The sequence below is a fragment of the Ipomoea nil genome, unplaced genomic scaffold (genome assembly GCF_001879475.1).
Source record: "Ipomoea nil cultivar Tokyo-kokei standard unplaced genomic scaffold, Asagao_1.1 scaffold2922, whole genome shotgun sequence".
Classification (NCBI taxonomy): Eukaryota; Viridiplantae; Streptophyta; class Magnoliopsida; order Solanales; family Convolvulaceae; genus Ipomoea; species Ipomoea nil.
Genome location: NW_017619350.1, coordinates 214487 through 240027, shown reverse-complemented (window position 1 = coordinate 240027; position 25541 = coordinate 214487). Strand labels below are relative to the sequence as shown.

Sequence of the window (25541 nt, the reverse complement as noted above, 5' to 3'; positions counted from 1 at the left end):
TTCATATTTGTTATCTATGAAAATTGTATTTCTTTTCTTGCAGTGTCATTATAAGCCATTTGGCAAGGCTCCTCCTATTTATGTATATTTGCACGGCACTCACACAAATGACAAATGATAAATGACAAATTTAGTTGGTTGGTTCATTCATCAGTGAGACTGAGACAACTTATCCAGAAGAAATGATTCAAATTGTTTGGAGAATTGAAGGAACAACCTCTCCTTTCTGAGGAATCCCAACCGTTTCTCTAAGAGCTACAAAAATAACACCATTACAAACATCATCATCATCATCATCATCATCATCATCATCATCCAGCTTTTGATTTTCTTGTTACATGTGGTAATACAACTGATTTCAGATTCCCCGGATAAGGGGTCCACAATCCAAACCCTCCTCTACTCTCTTTCAAACCACTACTATCCTTCTTAAATTCATCCAAAGATTTCACCCACTCCACTTTAGATGAATGCTCCCGCGTATGAGGGTGTAAAATAAAGATGGAGTTGTATTCACAGTTTGGAAACATTAAAAATTTGAACTTGCCCCCCAGCCTGTAAACAACATACCCGAAGCTCAGCTGGTCTCGTGGTGTGAACAAGTTGACTTCGTTGAACCATAAGCAACTAAACAAGTTGTTCATTGCAGTGTGTTCCCGTACAATAACTGCTCCTTCCGGAACATCTACAATCATACAAAACTTGTCCATCAGATATGTAAGTCACATGTTTTGTGTGGATTGTAATTAGACAAGTGAATCACTGGAATTACTTTGGAACAACATTCATCACTAGACCTCCCACTTGGTGTGCAATCATATTCATATTCATATAGGTGTGTGTATTAATAACAGCAATACTGAGGCATCAATTCACTTACCACTAACTATGCCTTTATTTGGATTCCATGGTTCCAGTCCCTCATAACGATATATTTTCATTTGAAGATCAAGAAGTGGTCGAGCATAACGTTTTCTCCGTTTGTTTGAATCAGCCTCCTCATATATACTCTGATGATGCTTGTGCTGAGCTATTGCAAATGTATGCTTGCCACGCCACAAGTATCTAAACATACAAATACAAGTACCTAAGTTGAGCAGCTCAATTGAGGAGATACAAATCATGGGAAAATGCCAGGAAACTAACTCATTCTCACAAAATATTCATATATTTTCACTTCTGAAAGGGACAATGAAAACGCAAGAAACGTTTACAGAGAAGTCAGCATGGAAGGAGTTCCAACTGATAAGGCCATAATAACTCAATCACATTTTCAGTATGACATCATCTTCATAACTTATACCACTAATCAAATGTAATTTCACAGTGTAGGCAGTCAGTTATGTAACCATATGCTTTTGTGCTATTTTGAATTTAAAAGGAGCAATAGACAAATGAAGTAAACAAGATAATTCACCGCATTGCATTATAAGTAATTGTAAAAAATCACTGTACCTTTCAAGCATAAGCAATGGATCAACTATTAACTCCATTTTACCATCAATCCAAATGCTGTATTGTGCTTGAGGGAATAACCTGTGTGTCAATATCTTAGGAACTTTCCCATTCCTTCTAGGCTCATCATAAGGCGGATTTTTCAGTAAAACTAGACGCCAGATACCCACCCACAGTCCACCATCATTATCCTCTCTGACCGTGACATTTTTCTTGATGAAGTCAAGAGATACTTCATCCACTGTCATAAGAAAGCAAAAGAGCATATGAGAACGTGCACTTATGTTTGATGGTTGGTGAGGTGTATCGTATCCGTCAAAAATGCCGGAGGCAACCACAAACCGACACTTCTTTGCATAGTCGATGTCTTTCTTATCCATTTCTGCACCACCCTTTGGCATAAAACCACAATGCACCTAAAGATAGAAGGATATATCTAGAAGTGAACATTGGACATAAATTTGTGGAAGAAGTAGAATTGGTATGAATTATTCAAATAAAGCAAATGAATTAAGCATCTTTTTAAGGCACTAACTTTAAGTTACTCATATATGCTTTTGCTTGTTTATTTTATTCATAATGGAGCTACTTCATACTAAATATATATTGGATATTTGGATACATAGTTGTATATGCTATTTGTCTGGTGAAACTGTTCCAAATAAGTATAGCAGTCATGCTAGTTAGCATTTTCAAACTATTTGTGCTAAGTGACATGCCATCATAATCCAAATGCTACTATCCAAATAAAACAAAGGCCTAAAGAGGGTTCAATTCAGGTACCCATCAATTGTTCTATTCCATGATATATTGGAATTATATAAAATGCAAAAGTTATGATCAATAGATAGAAATCAATTCCTTACTTTCATGGTTGGCTTCACTTTAAAACTCTCATCTCTTTGCTTCCATGTTTGATTTCCTCCAAATAGAGGAAGTGAACTGGATCCACTATATACTGTAACATTTTCCACAACATAGGAGAGACTCTGAACAAATTTTTCAGTAGATTTCTGTTGAGGAATAACTATTTTATCTGGGTCATCTACCACAGGAATTGGACAACCTATTTGGTCGAAAGGAGGAGGTAAAAAGAGTAAGAACTTCCCCTACTATACACTACAGAGAGAAACAGATGGCAACAATAAATATCTGAGACTCACGGTGTGGGGGTGTCACGAGTCCCATTGTGTTCAACATGCCAAAAAACTTGCTATCTTTGTTACAAAGAGCTGCACATAACAAAATGAAAGAGTAGATTGCATTACCAATAGTGGAGGCAACTGGAAAGAAACACACAGGCAAACACATTTACCAATCAGTTTCTGCAACAAAATCCACATCCATCACTTCCTTTTAATTAAAAGGGTTGCAATTTGGGGATAATATTAACAATATAACAACTAGGGAATGACAAGTTTCAGGATCAATGTAGACATATGACATTGTTTGAGTCTTGCATTTGTTTTTCCATGACTTGCAAGCAAATTAACCCATAACAAATACGAAACCTTGATATATGTTAATGCATATGAAGGCCTGTACCTGAAAAGAAATCTACAGAAGACTGGCAAGACCAGAGGTGAAATAACAAAACAATGCAGATGAGAAACATCCAAATAATCCCCGCCACAAGAACCAGCCGGATAAAGCCCTTTTTCCATAATATCTTCATTTGGTAATCTTGATACAACTTTCCACCAAAAAGGAACTGGGCCTCCCCATCTGCATTCACCCAAACAATTGCAGTGAAATGGAACACAGCAAAGGTTCACTCTCTGCATACACATGAAATTACGCGAAAGGGAAAGAAAACCAAACACTCCTGATCTATTTACCTCTAGATTGGTGATTAGCACGGTCGGGTCTTCGGCTAGCTCTCGAGGAAAGGGGCCGAACAAAATCATTGTCCATAGCCAATGTATTGAGCCAGTTTGAGGAGTTGCGGGTTGTGAGCTTACAGGTTGAACCCAGGATCCGGTGAGAAGGAATCCAAACCTTGGAAAATAAAAAGAAAAAGAAAAAAAAAATTAAATCCGAAGAAAATGAAAACAAAGGCGACTCAGATCTAGGACCTGCGGATAGGTTGCCGGGAATATTTTAATGCGTAAAAGAAAATTGTAAAACATATACTCCTTATTATGTTTGTAATTGTTCTTGTCGGTGACTATGGAGCTGGGATGACACGCACAGTTATATATACCGCGAGTGACAATAAAGTTCCCGTTTTAACGCACGCCGATATAAAAATCATCTGCTAATACTTACACGCAATAGAACAAAAAAATATCATAATCGTATAATCCTCTTCCTTTATCAACCACTCGAGCAGATTTTCTGGAAAAATATAAAACTGTCTCGTGTATCCAGAGACTGGGCGAGAGTAGGGTGAATCTCAGATGAAAAAGTAAGATTGCGACTTCGCCGGACTTGATGTCGTAGTCCACGGAAAGCTTTTGGAAAAGCATGTAAAGCAGCGAAATTTTGGGTAAATTTTCGACGGGATATGTATGTCTAACTTTATCTGTGGAAGCTAAGCCAAATGAGTAACTTTATGTGGCTGGTTGATTTCTCCATCGACCATAGCCGGAACCGGAAACTAGTGTTCAAGGGGTTGTACTTGTGAGCCGTCGTTATATTATAGACCACGGTGCATGTGCACCGCGGTCAAAAACGATGCCGTTTCTTTAAGTAAAGAAACGGTCCGCCGTTAGAGTTAACGGAGTCCGTTTGTTTGGTATATTAAACACTAATTGACACTACAGTATATCTAAACCGACACTGTAGTTATATCAAAATGATACTGTAGTTATAGTGAAATGAAACTGCAGTGTATATAAACTGAAACTGAATAACATTTCACATATTTGAGTGTATATTGTACAACGAAGCTGTAATTATATCAAAATGATCATGTAGTTGTGTTTTAATGAAACTATAGTGTATATAAAATAAAATTAAATAACATTTTCACATATTTGAGTCTATAAATATCGAATGAAACTATAGTTATATCGAAATGAAACTGTAGTTGTATTCAACTGAAACTGCAGTGTATACAAAATGACACTGAAAAACAGAGTTACTTTTTGCAAAAGGGTGCGAAACGGCGGAAATAAACACTGTTAATTTTCATTTAAAAAAAAAGACGCGCGATGCATAATCGATTATGCACCGCGGTGCATAATATAATTTGCAACTTGTGAGTTGTGAGGATTCTATGGCCCAGTTTGGTAAAATGATTGTTAGTCGATAGCTGTTAGCTGATTGTGTTAATTATATGGTACAAATAATTGATACAGTGTTTGGTAAATTAACTGTTAGTTGATAGTTGTTTGATATAATTTTTTTTAAAAAAAAATAATTGAAAATTTCATTTGGAGTAGTTTTTTGAATTTTAGTCTTTTAAAGTTGCAAAAAGCTAATTAACCAAACATTTATATTGATATTTTAACTACATCAAACAATTAATAGTAGTCGAATAAGCCAAAATTAGTCTATAAGTTAATTTTTTACCAAACAGGACCTATATATTTTTAATAATTTGCCAAAATCTTTTAGTCTAATAGCATCCGGGTTGGACTCCCATATAGGAGGTTATGAGTTTGAACTTGAGATGTAATAGAGTCAGTGGCATTCAAAAAATATATATATTTTTAATAACTTATTCCATATTTTATAAATATTGCAAGGTAATTATGGTTGAAAAAAGCACTTATAAATATAGAATACATTGTAATTGAGTTAATAACTTTTTGTTTTTTAAGTCATGTTAGGTGTTTATTACTATGAATAGTTACAAATCTATCATCAAATGCACGTCACCTATCTAGCTAACGTTGATAGGGATGGCAATGTGCCCCGTCCCCATTGGGGATCCCCGCCCCCGTTGAGGACGGGGACGGGGACGGGGAAAAAATTCGGGGATCGGGGACGGGGATACCCCTCCCCGCCCCGCCTCGTCCCCGAATAATATATATATATATATATATATATATATATATATATATATATATATATAGTTTTATGAATGAGAAATTAGAAATTAGATATAGATTATTAGAATTTATTTTTGTCTGTGGCTAATACAGTGTACTGTTAATTTAAACATAATTAGTTAATTACATAAAACACTGTTATATACTGTGTATATTGAATATTACATAGAATATAATTTATGTAATTAAACATAATTGTATAAAGCATTTTGTACTGTGTATATATATTGAATATTATATAGAATATATGTATTTAAATTCTGAACATAATTACATAAGCATTGCTATACTAATACTGTGTATATATTATATTGAATATTGAATGTTGAATTTTTTTTTTATAGATTTCATTTTTTTTTTTAAATTGTACTATGGGTTGATTGGGGATGGGGATTCCCCGTCCCCGCCAAATTCCCCGTGAGGACAGAGACGGAGAATTTTTTCAAATTCCCGCCGGGGATGAGGACGGGGAGTATACTCCCCGCCCCGTTGCCATCCCTAAACGTTGATGACCCAAGGCTACTTGTTTGAGTTGAATCAATAGGTAAGTTGTATCCTCAATTTAAGAACAACTATTGAATGAAATTGATTGTTTAAATATAGTAACTAATGATCGAAGTGACGAAGTTAAGACTCAAGGTTAAGCAACTTAATGGGTAAATCGAGTGATAAATGAATTTTTTTTTATGATGAAGAATTTTGGGATTAATTACTTAGGTTCGATCCTCACAAGTGACGATTCTCTCTAAATTAGCTCTTGTGTCTTTCAGAGTTAACGGAGATTAGTTAGGTGGACTCGGACCGTAAAACGGATGAAAAAAGACCCATAACACATTGTGGTTTGCAAAAAAAAAAATAATAATAATAAGGTTAAGGACTTAAACATAGTATAAAGTGACAAAGTCGAACTTCATCTTATGAGATAAAGTTACATATAAGGATGATTATGTTGAAATTTTTAACATAAAATGACATAGCAAGTGACTATTTTGTGTGGCTAAATATAAGTGATGTCCACTTTTGATTTGTGTCGGGTTAAAATGTATTCAACTTTTTTGTTTGATGGTCAAAACGGATAATGTGTTAATGATAAATTGATTATCAAAGTTAATCCATTTGAGTTGAGAATGAAGGTGGAAAATATTTGTAAAAGTACTTGTCCCAAATTGATTTGGGAAGCAGGTTTCTACCACTATACGTACAACAGTCTTTTATAAGCATGTTGAATTGTATAACATAAAGACTTCGTCGTACGCGCAAATTCCAATAGTTTATAAATGTTTTTCATATCAATTTTTATTGATTACATGAAAGTAAGTTTATAAATGTTTTTCATATAAATTTTTATGGATTCTATAGAAGTCTAAAAGAATATATGAAATTCTAGAAAGATTCTATAAAAGTCATTTAAAATAATGAATGGTTCTTACTTGAACGCAAACATATATATATATATATATATATATATATATATATATATATATATATATATATATATATATATATGCTGGTTCAGGTGCGACAGTGTCTTAGGTGTGGCGATCTCTTACGGTGCGGCATCACCAATAGTTAAACAAATATGCACCATCAACGTTAGGAAAATACACCACAAAGAACAGAGTAAACAGAGCCCCGCATCACCAAACACACACCATTAGGTGTGAGTAAAAACACCATACACTATTCGGAAATACACCATTGGGGGTGGTGAGTTATATGGTGTATTTTTTGAGTCTGTTGTGTATTTTGTGATGTTTTATTGCATTTCATTGTGGTGTGTTTTCTTACACTGTTGGTGCATATTGTTAACACTATTGGTGTATTCTGAAATTCCGCCGCACCGCCGCACAAGAAGACCCTGCCGCATTTGAACTTTATTATATATATATATATATATATATATATATATATATATATATATACACATATAATAACAATAGTTTGGACCTTTTTACAAATAGAAAACAGATTTAAAAAAAAAAAAAAGTTTGAATCGGTGGAGTTCAAAGTGGAACCACTAGTTTGTTATTTTCCATAATTGTGAACTGGTGATTTAAAATCGGAACGGAATCATAGTCATCAATATCTAAAGATGATTTTTAAAAAAATAAAAATAAAATACCCTAGCTAAAGATGATAATCATAATGGTACATTAAACATTCACATATTGCCTCTATTATTTGATGAACTCCACTATGAGCATGTTATGCTAAACACTTGATTCAGTTGCTTGGTTCTTGGTACCTTTAGGGGGCGTTTGGTTCAGGTTATATAACATAACCAAGGGAATGTGACATTCCAAAGCTCACATTCCGGTGTTTGGTTCATATTATTTTAGGGAATCTAACATTCACAAGAAATGTCACATTCCCTCCACATAGGATTTTGAAGGGAATGTGATTCCCTTCAAAATCTTAGGTAATGTAAGATAACCTTGGTTATCTTAAGGATATTATAGTGTGTATAAAAGATAACCCTAAACCAAACATGATTATATTACATACCCCAATTTTAACCAAACACAGGAATCTAACATTCCCAGTAATCTAACATTCCCATCAATCTAACATTCCTAAGGTAATCTGACATTCCGTGAACCAAACGACCCCTTATGTGTTTAATGAGTTCCCTCCCACAAACACATTATAATATATTCTCACGTCTTTGAGACATATCTTAATTATTGAAAAATTAAATGTGAATGTAATAACCCAATAAATATCCGAATTCAAATCTTTAATAGAAGACAATTTTATCGTTGGGACAAAAAATAAATTATTATTCTTTATCGTTGAATCACATTATACAATTTATTTTATATCACAATTCCTCAAAATAAAATGTGAAGAATTTTAATTTTAAAATTTAACAATAGACTCTAACGCGTTACCTCGATTATTCCGTGACTTCCCCTCAAGGTATACCCACTAGGGAGCAATGTTGATTACAAAAAAAAAAAAAAAAAAAGAAGAAATTGCAGGGACCATGAACGACTAAAAATTAAGTGAAGGGGGTTATCCGGGAAGTTAGTGAAAAAGAAGGGATTAAAAGTGAAGAAAACCCCAAAAAAATGATGAGACAACTCAGAGAAAGTTAAAATGGCGCCTCCCCTCTCCACTATCCACCGCCCACATGTATCTGGGCTCTAATCATTGAACCTCACGGCCTCTGATTGGGTCCAGAACGCCACCTTATTGTGTACCCTACCGCCTCAAATCCATTTCTCTCAGTCTCCAACACACACAAAAACCCGTCTTCCCTTCCTTTATACGCCCTTTTGTTCTCCCTCCGAGCCGGCTCGGCTCAGTATTTATTATATTCTTCAAGAAAACACTGCTTCTTATTCTCCTCTGACTCTGAAAACTATTGATTCAATCCGTGATTGCTCGAAGATGGCGGCTACGTGGCAACCGCTAGAGGAAGGGTTCAAGGAGATCTGCGGATTGCTGGAGTTGCAGATGTCGCCTACTTCCGACAAGTCTCAGATTTGGCAGCAGTTACAACACTACTCTCTGATCCCCGATTTCAATAATTACCTCGCTTTCATCTTTGCTCGTGCAGAGGTCTCACTCTCTCACTCTCTCATCCACGTCCTGAATTGCTTGTCATTGTACGGACTATTTGTTATTTGGTCTTTGCAGACTTATTGGAGTTTATTGGGCTTTACTAGGGTTTATGCTGTGATGAGATTATCAATTACATGGACAATCATACTTTTATAATTCGACTCAGTTATAGCTGCAATCGCTTCTTCCTTTTCTTCTTCATTTTGTCGTTGGTGTCTTTACCAAACGATATATTCTTTATTTTATAGATGACAGCTTTCGCAGCTCAAATTAGGTATTTTTTTTTTTTTGGGTGATGCCTGCAATTGACTTACTTTCTTATTCACTCTCTCATGTTATTAAGCAAATGCAATAGTAATACCTCTTCATAATTTATGTGCCGGGAACTTAAACAATGATAACCAGCTTCAATGTAAGCATTATTTAATGTAATACCAGCTTCATTGGTGCTCATAACAGGGGAAGTCAGTGGATATTCGGCAAGCAGCTGGGTTGCTTTTGAAGAACAACCTCAGAAATGTGTTTAAAACTATGCCTCAGGGGAACCAGCAATATATAAAGTCTGAGTTATTACCTTGTCTAGGATCTACTGATCGGCATATTAGGTCTACAGCCGGGACCATCGTTAGTGTCCTTGTTCAGATTGGGGGAGTAGCTGGATGGCCAGAGTTGTTGCACACTCTTGTGAAATACTTGGATAGCAATGATGTAAATCTAATGGAAGGTGCCATGGATGCTTTGTCTAAGGTATTTGTTTTGTTGCTTTATCAATAATATATGTTCATAATCTGGTAAATGTTTTTTTTTCCCCTGGGCCTGGAGTGTTTTGTCACAATGTTTAGTTCTTAATGTCCATACACTAAAAATGGGAACTTATCATGCTAAAGAGGTGATAAAATGCAGATATGCGAGGATGTTCCCCAAGTCTTGGATTCTGATATTTCTGGATTGTCAGAAAGACCCATTAATGTTTTCCTACCAAGATTTCTCCAGGTGACATTTGTTGTTAATTTGCTTGTCTTTGTTCCTTTTGCATTGTGTATGACCAATTCCTGTCGTTGTTGATGGATTCTTTGAATTATTTTGAGCAGCATCTGCACACTTGTTGGATTTCTGATCTTTATATGGCTTATAATTACTGCTGGCTGATATGTTCTTGATTTGATACATCTACAAACAGCTTTTCCATTCACCACATGCTTCACTCAAAAAGCTTTCACTGGGTTCTGTCTATCAATTCGTTATGCTGATGCCCACGGTGATGCATTTACTAAAGCTCTTGAATCATTACCTTCTCTGCAGTTGTCTTTATGCAATTTTTGACAATGTAATGCTACTTGGGTTATCTTAAATGTTTACAGGTTCTATACTTGAATATGGACAAATATTTGCAAGGTTTATTTCTTCTTGCTAATGATTCATCTGCAGAGATTCGGAAGTTGGTAAGAGACTTAGAGACCACCTTGCTGGCTTGCTTCTTAATTCTAGTGGCTTTATCAAAATTAATTTGTTTTCTCAACTAGTTGTCTTTACAAACACTGTCTTATTACTCCATCTTCTAATAATTGTTACAAATATCTTGTCTGGGTCCATTTCTGTATTCTCCATAATTATTGTCTACCATGGCTGGTCAAATTAGGAATCCTTTATCTAATTTGGAAAAGTTAGCATTCATTTTTCACTAGTGGTGATTTGTGTATGGTGAAGGAGGCTTCTTCATTCGTAGTTCAGTCACGAAATCCTAAATCTAAAAGAAATGTACAAGTGCAGATTCAGTAATTCTGTGATTATGCTCTTTTAACAATAATTATCAAATTATGCTTTCGTTTATGACATTCATTCCCCTTGACTTCTTTGCAACAGGTTTGTGCAGCATTTGTTCAATTAGTTGAAGTTCACCCAGCTTTCTTGCAGGTGGGTATCCTTGGTTGTCCAATTGCAAGTGTGTAATACATATGCTCTTTTGATGTTTGTGTTTCAGAATGTATGGCATATGTGTCAAACTTATGTACATGTGCATTCTATTTGTAAAACTGAATTTGTTCTCTGTTTTTATGAATCAAATTTGATGAAGACTATAGCCATTCTCACATTTTGTTTGTTGCTGATGTTGCTTTAATGCTGTGTTGCAGACACATATGAGGAATGTTATTGAATATATTCTGAAAGTCAACGAGGACACTGATGATGAAGTGGCTCTTGAAGCTTGTGAATTTTGGTAAATAGTACAAAAATTTAAATACCACGTTTGATTGCATTAGCTGATATGAAAATTGTTGGAAACTATAATAGGAGTGCTTTGCACTTGGATATGCATGCATATGCTTATTCAACTGTTCTGCTATATTTTATTGTCTAAACATTGTAGTGTGTTTTTGGTTATAGGTCAGCATATGCTGATGCTCAGCTGCCTCCAGAAAATTTGAGGGAATTTTTACCACGCCTGATTCCTGTAAGACTTGTGCTTTGAATTTTTAAAACAATTTTCATACCCGGTTACTCACATTTTTATATTTGAAGCAATTTCTTATTTGTGATGCATCCATACCACTTTTTTTTGTAGGTTCTGCTATCCAACATGGTTTATGCTGATGATGATGAATCACTCATCGAGGCTGAGGTTTAATATTTGATTCATCTTTTATTTTCAGTTGATATTTGTGAATTGATGTAATTGATCTTTTTTTTTTCCCTCTCTATTTTGTGTTACTAAATCACAGGAAGATGGATCTCTCCCAGATCGAGACCAGGTTTGGTCTTCATATCGCCTTATCCTAATGAGTCACTTCCATGCTGAATACTAAAAATAGTAAGAAAAGGAGTGTAAATTTGACAAAATTGAACCCATCCATTCAATTTTGTCAAATTACAAAATGTACCCCTTCTCTTACTAGTTGTAGTATTTGGCATTATTATGATTGGGTTGTAGAATTTCGCTACACAGACACAGACACACCCACACAATATTTGGAATTAAGTCTAATAAAATAATCTGCAATGCAGGATCTGAAGCCGCGCTTTCATTCGTCAAGGTTTCATGGATCAGAGGATGCTGATGATGATGATGTGAGACTTAGTATTTTCTTTGCGGTTTATGTTGATCTTTTTGGTAATGTATTCTGATTTCCCTTTATGGAAATTGTTGAGTATTTAGTGTTTGCAACTTGTCACTGTAGGATGATGACACGGTGAATGTATGGAACTTAAGGAAGTGCAGTGCAGCTGCTCTAGATGTTCTATCCAATGTGTTTGGTGATGAGATTCTCACTAGTTTGTTACCTCTTGTTCAGGTTAATTGTTTTTCCTGACTAGATCTGAAGCTATTTCGTGATCTACCTGCTTAACATTTCTGATATGGAGTATGTGTTTGTGTTTGTACAGACTAAATTATCTACTACAGATGATGGATCTTGGAAGGAAAGGGAAGCGGCAGTTTTAGCTATTGGTGCTATTGCTGAGGGCTGCATTAATGGACTTTATCCACATTTGTCTGATGTAATTCTATATGCTACCATCAGTTTTTAAAGAGTTGTCTTACAGTGAGATAGACTTTAAAAATTATCTTTTTGCAGATTATTAAATTTCTCATCGTGCTTATAGACGACAAATTTCCACTTATACGGAGTATCTCCTGTTGGACCTTGTCCCGTTTCAGCAAGTATGTTGTTCAGGTGAGAGAATCATAGGCATTGTGTTGGTGCATGCTTCTTAATTCCTGAAATTTTGGTCTTATTATATTTAGGGTATTAGACTATTGTGGATTGGTAAATTTCTAACGTTCATGTGCAATTTGTTTGTCTCTCTATTTCAGGGCACTGATCATCAAGAAGGCTGTGAACAATTTAATAAAATTCTTATGGGTCTTCTTCGACGAATACTAGATGATAACAAGCGGGTGCAAGAAGCTGCTTGTTCCGCTTTTGCAACACTTGAAGAGGTTTGTATTGAAGATAACAACTGTTTACAATTTTATTTCGATTATTATTTTATATGCTCTATGACTATTTACCTTTATGTAGGAGGCTGCAGAAGTGTTGGTACCATGCTTAGAAACTATTTTGCAACACTTAGTGTGTGCCTTTGGAAAGTATCAGGTTGTTTTTATCCCATCTGTTAGCTAGCTTGATTCCTTTATTCAAAGAAGTTTACTTACCTTTTGTTTTATGCAGAGACGAAATCTTCGAATTGTTTATGATGCCATTGGAACACTTGCGGATGCTGTTGGAGGGGAATTGAATCAGGTAGAACTGACAAATGGTCCTACTCCGTAATGAGTTTGAATTTCTTGTGTTTTTGTTATTCTTGTTATAATCCCACACACATATTCCCTGAATATACTCGTCAACTTTTTTGCTAGGCTGATTTTTTGTCTCTCTTTGGTGCAGCCCAGATATCTTGAGATTTTAATGCCTCCACTGATTGCAAAGTGGCAGCAACTTTCAAATTCAGACAAAGATCTTTTCCCTCTGCTGGAATGCTTTACATCAATTGCACAGGTACTGTCCCCCATTGAATACTTTGCCTTCTCTCATACTTTGTATGCTGCTAATCTAAATTGTGTACACTGCTTTTGAAATATCCCCATAGTCCATACAAGTATCACTTCTTTTCTTATGATAAATGGAGAGTATTATTAGAAGGTGAAGAAGGGGTACCACCACCCAAGGATGCAACAGAAAGCTTACAATTATTATATTTATATTCTCAGGCTCTGGGTTCTGGATTTTCGCAATTTGCTCCACCTGTATTCCAGAGGTGCATAAACATCATTCAGTCACAACAACTGGCAAAGGTTTAATAGATGTCATACTTTTTAGGGGTTCTTTGATCTCATTGGTACATCTGTATTTTTTAATTTTGTGTAAAAATGTGCTTTTGCATCCAAATTTGTTCTTTTCCCAGAGCTGTATTTTAGATCTGGATTAAAAAAGAGTACTGTTTTACTGTTTCAAGATCTGGATCAAACTACTGTTGTACTATTTCATATTAATTCCTCTGCAGTAAATGAATGTGCTGAAGAATTGCTCCTATTAGTAGGAGTTAACATACTCTAAAATATCCCTTCCTGATAGTGATTGCTGTGATGTAATGTTCTGGCAAATATTTGTCTGGAGAGGCACAATTGCCCTCCTGAACTCTTCTCCTCTTTGATCTCATCGTTATCCCTTCTCAAAGGGAAAACTTTAAGTAACCTTTCCAATCCTCCAAAAATATTTTTATTGCTTTGTATGCAAGTCTCATTAATTGTGATGTGGCGTGGAAGTTTTTTCAGTTGCATACTTTCTGTTGCTTTAAAATGTGATCGTGTCCTGAAAACCTTAAGTGGCTTCTTTGGCTACAATTATTATTGCAGGTTGATCCTGCTTCAGCTGGGATACAGTATGATAGAGAATTTATTGTTTGTTCCTTGGACCTCCTCTCTGGACTTGCTGAAGGACTTGGTAGCAGCATTGAGAGCTTGGTACCCTATATTCTTATTCTCTCTCTCTCTATCTCTCTCCCCCCTCCCACCCTGCTTGCCAAAAAAAAAAAAAATCTAAATAGCTTTATTGACTATGAGCTGGACATAGGAAGTTCATTTCTGAGGGGTTCAGAAAGTGAATGACAAATACTAAACATGCTTTGGATTTTCATAACTAGCTTGCTTTTTGTTGATTCTTAAGCATTTCCATTATGTTTTGTAGAAACACAATAGTATTAGCATGAACTTGTACAATATTCTCTATGCTTTCACTGCATATTTGACACATACCAAGTGGATTTTTTATGCATTCAAAACATAAATGGAATACTGCATCTTTTATATTCCCTTTTTAGTCTATTGAAATCATAAATTGCCGTGTGCTGACTTATGCCTGAATAGTGAAGTTATATTTTGTGCAGATTTCACAAAGTAATTTAACAGATTTGCTTTTGCAATGCTGCCTGGATGATGCTCCTGATATTCGACAAAGTGCCTTTGCATTGCTTGGCGATCTTGCAAGGGTAATTCTTGAATAATGCAATTGAGTTTGGGTCGCTACATTGTTAGGTCAAACTAACAGTTTGCTAGCTGTTATATTTTTATAGTTATCTTCACATAGTAGCCTTAATAAGATGTTTTTGATGACTTTTACTAGGTTTGTCCTGTTCATTTACGTCGACAATTGTCAGAATTTCTTGATGCTGCTATGAAGCAACTGGTTTGTTAAATATATTAGCTTTATTTATTTATTCTTGTTTTATGTTAATGGTCTAGGAGTTTGTCATCATTCACTTGAGCATTCTCTAAACAGGACACTGGCAAGCTGAAGGAAACTGTTTCTGTTGCAAACAATGCCTGTTGGGCAATTGGAGAAATAGCAATCAAGGTAGATGAATTTACCATATTATGCTCCATATATTGATTGTTAGTCCTAAATGTAATCTGACTCAGCTATACCAATACTTGAATCTTATTTTCTGCTTCCTGATTATATTTGGGAGTAAGGCTTACTTGAGTTAATGATTATCTGGGTATGTATCTTATGTATTTTCTTACCATATCCTCAACCAAATTTCAGGTCCACAAAGAGATATCTCCAATAGTGTTGGCAGTGGTCTCATGCTTGGTACCCATACTTCAACATGCTGAGGTGGTATTCTTCAACTGCTTTCCTGCTTCTCATTGGTGCATATGCATGATGATTGCATTTGCAACCTGTGGCCCTATATTTCTGTTAAAGATATGGCTACTTATCTGGATATTTTTTCTCATTTTATATATTTTTATGCTGCAAAGGAACTCAACAAGTCACTTGTAGAAAATAGTGCCATCACCATTGGAAGACTTGCATGGGTCTGTCCAGAGCTTGTTTCGCCCCATATGGAGCATTTCATGCAAGCCTGGTGTATTGCTTTGTCTATGTAAGTGATCTAGCATCCTACTATTATGTGTAATTCTTTTGTTATATCGTGATTATGTGTAAAAAAATGTCTTGCACTTCTTCATGGTAAGGAAAAAATTGAACATCCTACCCATGTGGTAACTTGATACATTATTGGGAGCCCCACTGACAGAGAGTCTTTCTTTTAATGAAGTGTCTTGAATTTTAACCACAGTTATTGGTGGTGAAGGGGGAGGACCCTGTGCAACCAATAAGACATGGTTAAATGACTAGTCAAATCAACTGAAGTTTCCTTGTATGCAGATTTCCCTTTCTTATTATCAAAGTGTACAACTGCTGGAACAATCATTATTCATCCCTATCTTGGACAGCTTGTTGCATGAAATGAATAGTTCATTACATTATCTATTTCCCATTTATTTTCCAAACCATGGTGTTTGAGCTCTACTGGACATGTTAATAGCAAATTATAGATTTGTGATTATAATGAAGTTAAATTTGTTACAGGATACGTGATGATATTGAGAAGGAGGAGGCATTTCGAGGATTATGTGCAATGGTATGCTCCTATTTTCTTGGGTTTCCATTTGATTCTGGCAATCACTAAACTAGCAATTCTTGCAGGTTAGAGCAAATCCATCGGGGGCTTTGAATGCACTTGTTTTTATGTGTAAAGCCATTGGAAGTTGGCATGTAAGAGACTGTTAGCACTATTTTTTACCTGGAATCTAAATAATTAGTGAGTTGCTGTTTCTGATTTTGGTCCATTTTCAGGAAATAAGGAGTAGTGATCTACACAATGAAGTCTGTCAGGTGTTGCAGGGCTATAAACAAGTGAGTGAAGCCTTGAAACTTCTTGGCTCCAACAGCTAGCCATTTTCTCTTGCTGTTTTATTATTTATTTTATTTTTATTTTTAATGTTATAATTTTCATTCCTTATACATGAACACAGAATTAAAGGAAGACATTATACATGCATATAATCAGTGACACTAATGACGTAATAGGGAATATCTACTTGTAGGGAAAAGAAAAGAAGTCTTTGTGGCAAAATCATATCTGCTAATAATTCTGTCTGATTGTTATTGTTGTGTTGGTAAAATTTCAGATGCTCGATAATGGAGCATGGGAACAATGCATGTCTGCTTTGGAGGCTCCTGTGAAGAATAAGCTTCAAAAGTATCTTGTGTAATGCCTACATTTTTACAATGGACTTGTCTTATTGCTGATCATCAATACGAGCAAGCTATGCACCTGCATTTTTAATGTTTTGTGTCTGATTGTTGTGGATCTTTGATTATCGAGGGCAAGGAAAAGTTTTTGGTCAAGTTTTCCTGGAGGAGAATTTGGATTGAAGCTTTATTTCTATATGCAAAAATTGATTGGGAAAGTGGAGATACGAGGGAGGGCAGAACTGAGTGTGTAAAGGACAGGCTTTTCAGCATTTCAGATTTTCTTTCCCTACATGATGTCCTGTATGTTATATTCTAAAAGTTAGGACATAGTTTTACTTTCTGGATCAAGAAATTTTGTCTTACATGATTTTTTTTTTTTTTTTTTTTTTTTTTTTTTTTTTTAAATGGCTGTGGTCGGTAAGGTTTTAGTTTGAGTGTACCACAATATGTAGTTGGGTTTGAACATTTTGTAGGTCAGGTTTTGTTGGATATATTGGTCTAGTAACTGTATTTTATTTGGTGATGAAATGTGAAATTTGATTGGTGATGGAGAATAAAAAAAAAAAAAGGTATCATTGGCTGTTGATGAGAAATGTATTGTTGGAAGTGAAACCGGTGTCAGTAGCTATGCAGCGTTGAATTCTAGTAAGATTTTATAGTCTGTCTTACAGCGATTGATATGGCTTCTATATCTTGGGAATTTGACTCCACTTAAAGCATATCTCTTTGCTTTGTGCTTTGTATTTGCATATAGAATTTGTTGAGATCGACATGAGTAGTAGCAATGTAAAAAGTAATAGGAGGATTACTTGGTTGTACGGTTCATTAAGGAATTGGTTGTGTAATTGATGCAAAGCTGTGAAGAATATGATACATTAAGTTTAAATAAAAGAGCATGAGCAGGGTGTTCATTGCAGTTGCATGCAATAATTTGTACTAGTTTGAGTGTTGGCTTCAGCCTTTTGTTCAATTGTGTTCCACTTGTGTCTTCTAGAAATGTGTTGTTGGTGAAGAAGAGTTTGTTGGATTTGAAGGTGCAGAAGGCAGTTGGTGTATAAGCAGGGGTCCAGCCCCTGAAGCATGTGTTTGACATTTTGTGTGAGCTCCTTCACACTTGTGCTCCAGTGCCCTTTCAGATTATCCTCTATGCCCCGGACTAGTATGGGGAACACTTGTTCCATTGATTCTGCTGCCATCCTCCAAAATTTCTCGTTGTTCCATACGTACAGTGCGCGCTCAGCGACCTATATACATAAAGCAAACATAAGTAGTAGCGTAAATGAGTCAGTCTATGATGATAGTTTTTACCTCTACTTACCTGAGAATTCCAACTGTTGAGACACTTGGTGATTTGTGTGCAGAGAGGAAGAGCCAAGGTCTTGTACTGAGAGGGTTGCAGCAGTGTCTCTACCAATTCTTCCAATTCTCCAATCAGCAAAATTTCCTTGTGGCAATTGGTGAGTGGCCAGTACTTTAATATGCCTCTAACCACCACCCCTGCAAGCTCTGCTTCCTTTTGCACAAACTGGAACACACAATAAGCCAACTGCTTGTGATATGCGTGCATGCCTTTGGGCCTGTGCAGTGGGATGACAACTCTTGTAAAGAAAAGCTTGTGCTCATCCTTTAGCGGGACGCTGAAACCGTTGATGATGGTTCCCCAGATCTCTAGCAGCTCTCCTATTCCCGGATGCCTCTGTTCCGTTTCCGTTTCGAAAATGTAGTGCAAAAACACATCGTTCATTGCCTTACGCATGAATGATCTGTAGAATGTGAATTTGGAGTATATACGGTGGAACACGTTTTTCAAGCTCTCCCGCTCTCTGGGGTCATCTGACTGGAAAAGGACCAGAAGATTGTGAAGGAAAGAATGATCTATAAAACCTGCAGCACGAAGCTCCTCAGCCTCTGTGGTTGTGATCACCCGGAGGAGTATGTCGTATATGATCTGCAAATGTGACCAGGTCTTGGCAGGATTGAGAATGCAGTTGTCGTCGTCGTCAGGCAAGGTGGAGAGGTGGTTGTTGGGAGGAGGGAGAGGCCTAAACAGATTGACGGACAACATAGTGAAAAGGGGAGGGAGAATTATTTGAGGGTCCAAAGGGTTTTTGTGGATTCTTATTAGGGAAAAGAGTTGAATGAGCTTGAGGCGCTTGAGATCCTGGAGCGAAGGAGAATCCCGAGGATCAATCCAAGTGTAGGTGAAGGAACAATAAGCAATGAGGGAAAGCATTTCGTCATTTTCGTCTCCAAAACCACCCTGCAGTAGTTTAGGGGCTCCTCCTGCTGGATGAGTATGTTTGTGTGAAGAATCAATATCAAAAAGGGTCTTGAGCGAGGTGATGGTGGTGGTTATCTTGTTGGGGCTATTTCTGAAATTACCACCCATCTGATCGGGGATCTTTTCAATTCGATCTCACCGGCCGGCCGGCCTCCTTCTCAACCTTCAATTTCAATTGAATTGAAAGAGCAAGCTAAGCTAACCGCAAACTGCGTGCTGAATGAATTTTCATAGGCAACGAAAGTGCATTGGAATGTCCGGATAAGAAATAAATAAAATGGAGCTAGCTAGATAAGCTATGTACGTAGTTAGTTTCATTGTGTTCTACTGTTCTTGATTGTTACTCCCACACAAGAAGACATGCATATATATATATATATATGTGTGATGTCTTCTCCGCCTAGGATTTAGAGCTGTAGCCAATTGTAATGGAGTAAGATTCGCAACAAGACAACACTACATACATACATATATGTTTCGTTTCATTTCTTTGTTAATTCAAGTGCTAAAGCCTATCATCATCCGATCCTTTCCAAGAACTAACTGGCCTGGCATATATGTGTCGTGTCACTCGTGTGTGAATAATGACTAATGAGGGTGTAATTTAGTTAATTAGTTAGTTAATCATAGTAGCTGGAATTTAAAAAAAAAAAAAAAAAAAGAAAGATGGGACGTAGATGACACACCATGAATAGTATGTTGCCCCTAGCCCTCATTTCTCCACACCTACGTACACTTGTCGTCGTCATCACTCGGGACTCAATTGATGCGGATGGAGTCGAGTTAGGCGCATGGCCCACCGTAAGAAAGCTTAGCTTGACATGGAGTTCGTGGTAACCGGATTGGATTGCGCCTACAGTGTGATCCTCTGCCGGTTATGCCTAGAGAATTTAGGAGTCGTGATTTCCATTCAACACATGTGAATGAAATTTCGCACTTCGATCAGAGTCCTTGTCTGCTAATGGCCAACCCGCGGATGATGTTAGTGTTTTCTCGAGTTAAAGATTGGACGAACTCCTGAAAAATTTTAATTGGTTCCGTTTATGGTAGCCTATCATCTGACGATTATAAAATAATGTATGTCAGAACTCTCATGTCTTTCGGGCAAGGAGCTGACCCTCCGAACCAGGCCGACTCTTGCCTTGCCAGTTAAGGTGGAGTTTGGAGGATGTACGCTTGATATTTCGGTCATTTTGACGGGTTTGATTAGGTAAAAAAAAAAGATAAAAGAAGTAGAAATTAGGAACACGTACTTTTTGTAACGAGACGACACCAATGATGATTTTGTCACCGGTCCATTATAAACAAACAAAAGAATAATAGTATTATTACTTGGGATGCTAGACCATTTTAGCTCACATTAAACGTAACCGTATGCAATAATAATCTAAGTAATATATATATATATATATATATATATATATATATATATATATATATATATATATATATATATATATATATATATATATATGCATGATTTTTTGAAGCTAGGTTGAGTAATAGTAAGTGGTACATACTGGAATACATTGTGAGTCCAGGCGTAGGTGGCTGGGCTATGAGTATTTATTTAGTAGGTTCAAGAAAGTTGCACGTGCCCCAACCTGTCCCGCAGGAAGATAGAGATAGAGACTAAGGAAGCCACCGCCTCAACACCCATTGGCGCCGCCTTTCATTTCTTAATTAATTATTATTTGCGGGCGTATAGTATTTGTTTAACATTTTGCCGACGTAGACGTAGTTTTTTACGACATCGGATTAACACCACAAAGAAAGAAAGAAGTAGCTAGCTAGATCGAGTACGTACTCCCTGTATATATATGTAGGATCCGAGTAGCTAGCTAGCTAGGTTTGGAGCTTATATTAATTAGATTAGATCGAACTAACAGTAGTAGTATATTATCTGATCTGATCAATCCTATATATCTGTGGATCTGAGGATGAATATAATGGAGAAGCAGGAGGTGGCGAGGTTAGGTCATCTGCTGGTAACAGTATTTTTGTCAGAGTTTGCGTCTTTCACGGCCACGCCAGTGTTGCCGGATATCACCATGGAAGCCATCTGCCCCGCCCAAGATCAGTGCGCTCGCGCTATCTTCCTTTCCGGTTTCCAACAGGCTGTACGTCCTCTATATCTATATCTATATATATATTTGTCTAGTACTGTCTTCGATCCATCCACAACCTACCATACATACTTCATTTCATTTAATTAAGATATATAGATAGATTATCCTGCAGCATGCTATATATATATATATATATATCCAAAAGCTTGTATATATGTATTTTATTAGCCCCCATCCATCTACTGTATGTTATTCTTCCATCTCTCAGCTCAGCTAGCTTGTATGTATATATATGAATTCAAAAATTATAAATTGTATTGTTAATCATGCCTCCTCCTGCTGGTGTGGCGGCTTCAATTCTTCTGTTAGTCGTCGTTGGAAGTATTATTATATATAATATAGTCAATGTTATACGGAGTATTATATATATTATTATATTGTGGACATGCATGCTGCAGCCTGCTGGATATTCGATCAGCTTGCGACACGTGACAGCACTTCTGTCCTAACAGGATGCTAGCTAGCACATCCCCACATTCACCAATATAATCGATCTTCTGACAGTACAACTATATATTTCTCTGATACATGCATACATAGATATTATGGGAAAGGATCCTGTGCTGTTGTGTGAGTAGACTCACATTAAGTATTATACTGGTCCACTTTAAGACACAATAAACGTACATTAAACACATAAACAAAATACATTTAGAATACAAACTCACGCACCTTAAGCACAAAACTCATGTATCTTAAGCACAATCCTCAAGCACATTAAACACAAAAACACACGTACCTTAATTTTAACAACAACTCACATTAAGTATACACTCACGCACGCACCTTAAGCACAAAACTCACGCACCTTACGCACAGAACTCACGCACTTAAAAGTTTCAACAACAACTCACATTAAGCACAAAACTCACGCACATTAAGTTGTAAATACATAAATTTGTGTGAGACTTATCCTGCTGAGGATTTGTAAAATGTAAAAGTGTTGTATTTATCTTCAAAAGTATCATATTTTTTCTTAATAATAAGTAACAAACACTTAATCCTCATTAGTATTACATTTTTATATTGATCCCATCCGTCTCATGGATAAAGGATTAAAGGTCCATGAGATGGTCTCAAGTGTAATCCACCGACGGGCAGCAAAGCATGACGTTAGGTTACGTTACGGTTGCAGGTGACAGGCGTTGGATTAGTGGTGATGATGCCACTGATAGGGAATCTGTCGGACGTGTATGGAAGGAAAGCTTTGCTGACGCTTCCTATGATACTGTCTATTATACCTTTTGCAATTTTGGCTTTTGGGAGGACAACTTACTTTTACTACACATACTACGTCCTCAGGACTATAACTGGCATGGTCTCCGATGGCGGTATTCAATGCATGGCTCTTGCTTATGTGGTACCATACTATACAATTATACATATATAATACATCTCTCTCTATTATATGCTGTAATTTTTATCACTTTTTTTTAGAACCATACACTCTACTAGCTTAGCTAGCCTTCCTCACATTATATATATATATATATATATATATATATATATATTTGAATAATTGAATCTATCAGGCAGACAATACATCGGAGGGAAAGCGTGCATCTGCTATTGGAATTTTGGCTGGTGTAGGATCTGCAGCATTTGTGTGTGGTACCTTAGCTGCTCGCTTCATCTCAACTTCTCACATATTTCTGGTACATACATACATACATATCTTCAATTCAATTCCATCTCTGATTTCCCTACCTACAATTAATAATAATTTCCATCTTCTTCTAATCTTCTTTATTATACAAACAATCTCGCGCCTCCCTGAAATGCACACGCGTACAGTACGTAGTCCAAGCTAATTAAGGCGCGCTATATATGAATTGAACCAAAATTAATTATATTATATATATTGTTGTTGGTTGTATGTTTAGGTTGCAACAGTTTTAGCAATAGTGGCAGCTGTGTATATGAGAATTTTTCTTAAAGACACAACAACAACAACGTTCAAAACTGAAGAAGCAACCGATGAAAATGTTCCGTTGTTGGATTCTTACCGTCAAGATAAGACCACTGACGAGGTTTTCAAGAATGCTCCATCCCCCAAGGACATTATTTGCTTTCTCAACAACACTAGGTATATATTATATATTCATTTCAATGTACTATATACATATATTTCAGAAAATATAATGGATGTGATATTCTTAATTTGTTGTTACATATATATATATATATATACATGCAGTTTAACATTTTCACTGGTGGCATCCATTGCATTCTTAAACAGTCTGGCAGAAGGAGGAGAACAAGCTCCATTTCAGGTACAACTAACTAACTAACTAACTAACTAACTGCTCTCATCTATATATACTCTGTACTTTCCAGCCTGCCTGCACAAAAACTTACTAATTAATTAATTAATGTGCCAGCTGATCTGATCGAATTGCTTTCATTAATTAAGCTAGCTAGGCTTCATGCACCATTATTATATTTTCACAAATCTAGCTAACACTGTACTGGTGGTAAATGAATCAAATTGGTTTCCGCATGCATGCAGTACTACCTAAAAGCACGGTTTCACTTCAACAAAGACAACTTTGCTGATATAATGCTAATTAACAATGTTGGATCAACTATTTCTCAGGTAGGTGTGTGTGTGTGTGTATGCTCTGATCTTAGAGAGTTTCAATTTAATATTTCTGAGAATTAATATAAAATAATAAGCATGCACTGCACGCATGTACTTATAATTTTTTGCAGCTATTACTGATGCCCACAGTGGCGCCTTTTGTTGGAGAGGAGATTTTGCTTTGCATAGGACTGATTGCTGGATTCTGTAACGTATGTATATATGCATGTTACGTGTGGTGCAGTTGTAGACTAATATATAGCAGTACGTACTTAAAGTTTTAACATAAATAAATTTGCAAACTGGATCTGCAGATGTTTGTGAACAGCATTGCCTGGTCTATTTGGGTAATCAAGCTAAGCTCATCATATTCTTTAATCTTTATTTTTGTTAATTTGGTTTATCTGATCTGATGATGAGGTGAATATGTGTATACATTAATCTGATCGTCTGTAGGTCCCTTATGTGGCTTCTCTGTTCCCAATCTTGATTTCATTCGTAAAACCTGCTGTGAGTTTTTACTTTTCATTGTGGATTGAAATATATATATATATATATATATATATATAATATAATTCTTCTTTATATCAATTTGGGGTGGTACAAACGTATGTAGTGTTAATTGGTGTAACATATATACATATGCATGTAGATTCAAAGCATTGTTTCAAAACAAGTTGGGCGAAATGAGCAGGTAATCATTTGATCGAAGTTGGTCATATCATATGTATATATGCAATATAATAATGGATGTTGAAGTTTGTTAGTAAATTGAATTGGGTTAAGTAGTAAGTACTAATACTGTAGGGAACTGCACAAGGCTGCCTTTCAGGATTGAGTTCTTTTGGGAATATCATATCTCCACTCATATATAGCCCCTTGACAGGTGCAGTGAGTTAATAATTAGTTGAAATGTTTTAATTAATTAATTAGCATGTCATGCATCGTCACAACATTAACTGTCTATATAATATTATTGAATTGCAGCTTTGTTCCTATCTGATGCGGCTCCTCTTCCTTATCAAGGCTTTAGTATTTTATGCGTTGGCATTGCTTGGGTGAGTAGCAGCTAGGATAGCAGGCCATATAATAATAATGCAGTAATTATAGATCGAGTAGAGTGAAGAATTATATAATATAATCCCCATCCAGTTCAACTTCAATTTCTACTTATTGTGTTTTACGTACAGCTCATAGCTTTCATTCCGGGTGTCGTAATAATAATAATGTCAAGATCTAAAGCAACCATTGAGGGCCCCCGATCACCTGTTGCACCACCATGAGATGAGAAGAGAAGAGAAGATCAGAGACGCAAGTTTAGCAGTTGGCATCCGCTGTATGTAATACTACTTTTATCAATTCAAGGGTGTATTGTCCATGTAGGCCGGTGTTGTTATTAATTGGACCCGGACCCGGACCCTTCCTTCCAACTTCCAATTCCAATCACAAATAATGTCAAATGATGGATGTTTTTAGTTTGTTAGTTGA

The 25541-nt window shown here is 36.2% G+C and overlaps 4 protein-coding genes across 6 annotated transcripts; 2 read left to right on the top strand and 2 right to left on the bottom strand.

Moving 5' to 3' along the window:
• Positions 1–160: 160 nt before the first annotated feature.
• On the bottom strand, positions 161–4053 carry LOC109161539. 3 transcript variants are annotated; one of them, XM_019309984.1, is made up of 8 exons: positions 3724–4053; positions 3294–3453; positions 3001–3180; positions 2619–2687; positions 2322–2521; positions 1456–1871; positions 881–1065; positions 161–685 (listed from the first exon to the last, which is right to left on the bottom strand). In XM_019309984.1, the coding sequence occupies exons 2-8, from the start codon at positions 3367–3369 to the stop codon at positions 312–314; spliced, it is 1500 nt and encodes a 499-aa protein (XP_019165529.1). In that variant the 5' UTR covers positions 3370–3453; positions 3724–4053; the 3' UTR covers positions 161–311. The 3 variants fall into 3 exon arrangements, with proteins under 3 accessions (XP_019165529.1, XP_019165531.1, XP_019165528.1); XM_019309986.1 differs by lacking the exon at positions 3724–4053 and adding an exon at positions 3589–3717; XM_019309983.1 differs by lacking the exon at positions 3724–4053 and having other exon boundaries at positions 3294–3717.
• A 4562-nt stretch (positions 4054–8615) lies between these two features.
• Positions 8616–17655, top strand: LOC109161489 (transportin-1). The gene is made up of 29 exons (XM_019309903.1): positions 8616–9017; positions 9480–9767; positions 9924–10013; positions 10201–10278; positions 10382–10462; positions 10884–10934; positions 11153–11238; positions 11406–11472; positions 11584–11640; positions 11741–11770; positions 12024–12086; positions 12197–12310; positions 12402–12515; positions 12593–12691; positions 12832–12957; positions 13040–13114; positions 13190–13261; positions 13406–13516; positions 13729–13812; positions 14374–14481; positions 14904–15005; positions 15140–15202; positions 15296–15370; positions 15563–15634; positions 15781–15905; positions 16394–16445; positions 16511–16579; positions 16661–16720; positions 16996–17655. Exons 1-29 carry the CDS (start codon positions 8847–8849, stop codon positions 17077–17079), a joined length of 2667 nt encoding a protein of 888 aa, XP_019165448.1. The 5' UTR covers positions 8616–8846; the 3' UTR covers positions 17080–17655.
• A 192-nt stretch (positions 17656–17847) lies between these two features.
• LOC109161490 (serine/threonine protein phosphatase 2A 57 kDa regulatory subunit B' alpha isoform-like) lies at positions 17848–19638 on the bottom strand. The gene is made up of 2 exons (XM_019309904.1): positions 18381–19638; positions 17848–18306 (listed from the first exon to the last, which is right to left on the bottom strand). Exons 1-2 carry the CDS (start codon positions 19449–19451, stop codon positions 17971–17973), a joined length of 1407 nt encoding a protein of 468 aa, XP_019165449.1. The 5' UTR covers positions 19452–19638; the 3' UTR covers positions 17848–17970.
• Positions 19639–21166: 1528 nt separating this feature from the next.
• On the top strand, positions 21167–25513 carry LOC109161319 (hippocampus abundant transcript 1 protein-like). Its single transcript, XM_019309657.1, has 13 exons — positions 21167–21463; positions 22608–22832; positions 23005–23127; positions 23356–23558; positions 23670–23745; positions 23982–24068; positions 24185–24265; positions 24368–24400; positions 24510–24563; positions 24706–24747; positions 24861–24939; positions 25041–25111; positions 25244–25513. The coding sequence occupies exons 1-13, from the start codon at positions 21284–21286 to the stop codon at positions 25334–25336; spliced, it is 1347 nt and encodes a 448-aa protein (XP_019165202.1). The 5' UTR covers positions 21167–21283; the 3' UTR covers positions 25337–25513.
• The last annotated feature ends 28 nt before the right edge of the window (positions 25514–25541 follow it).

Excerpts from the sequence above, each read along its gene's own strand:
- LOC109161539 (XM_019309984.1), bottom strand. The coding sequence starts at position 3,369 with ATGGACAATGATTTTGTTCGGCCCCTTTCCTCGAGAGCTAGCCGAAGA. Across the intron at positions 3,181-3,293 it reads TGCTAATCACCAATCTAGAG|ATGGGGAGGCCCAGTTCCTT; the intron begins GTAAATAGATCA and ends GGGTGAATGCAG. Across the intron at positions 686-880 it reads AAATAAAGGCATAGTTAGTG|ATGTTCCGGAAGGAGCAGTT; the intron begins GTAAGTGAATTG and ends GTATGATTGTAG.
- LOC109161489 (XM_019309903.1), top strand. The coding sequence starts at position 8,847 with ATGGCGGCTACGTGGCAACCGCTAGAGGAAGGGTTCAAGGAGATCTGC. Across the intron at positions 10,935-11,152 it reads TTCACCCAGCTTTCTTGCAG|ACACATATGAGGAATGTTAT; the intron begins GTGGGTATCCTT and ends GCTGTGTTGCAG. Across the intron at positions 13,517-13,728 it reads GCTTTACATCAATTGCACAG|GCTCTGGGTTCTGGATTTTC; the intron begins GTACTGTCCCCC and ends TTATATTCTCAG.
- LOC109161490 (XM_019309904.1), bottom strand. The coding sequence starts at position 19,451 with ATGGGTGGTAATTTCAGAAATAGCCCCAACAAGATAACCACCACCATC. Across the intron at positions 18,307-18,380 it reads TCAACAGTTGGAATTCTCAG|GTCGCTGAGCGCGCACTGTA; the intron begins GTAAGTAGAGGT and ends TTATGTATATAG.
- LOC109161319 (XM_019309657.1), top strand. The coding sequence starts at position 21,284 with ATGAATATAATGGAGAAGCAGGAGGTGGCGAGGTTAGGTCATCTGCTG. Across the intron at positions 23,559-23,669 it reads TGCTTTCTCAACAACACTAG|TTTAACATTTTCACTGGTGG; the intron begins GTATATATTATA and ends ATATACATGCAG. Across the intron at positions 24,748-24,860 it reads AAGTTGGGCGAAATGAGCAG|GGAACTGCACAAGGCTGCCT; the intron begins GTAATCATTTGA and ends CTAATACTGTAG.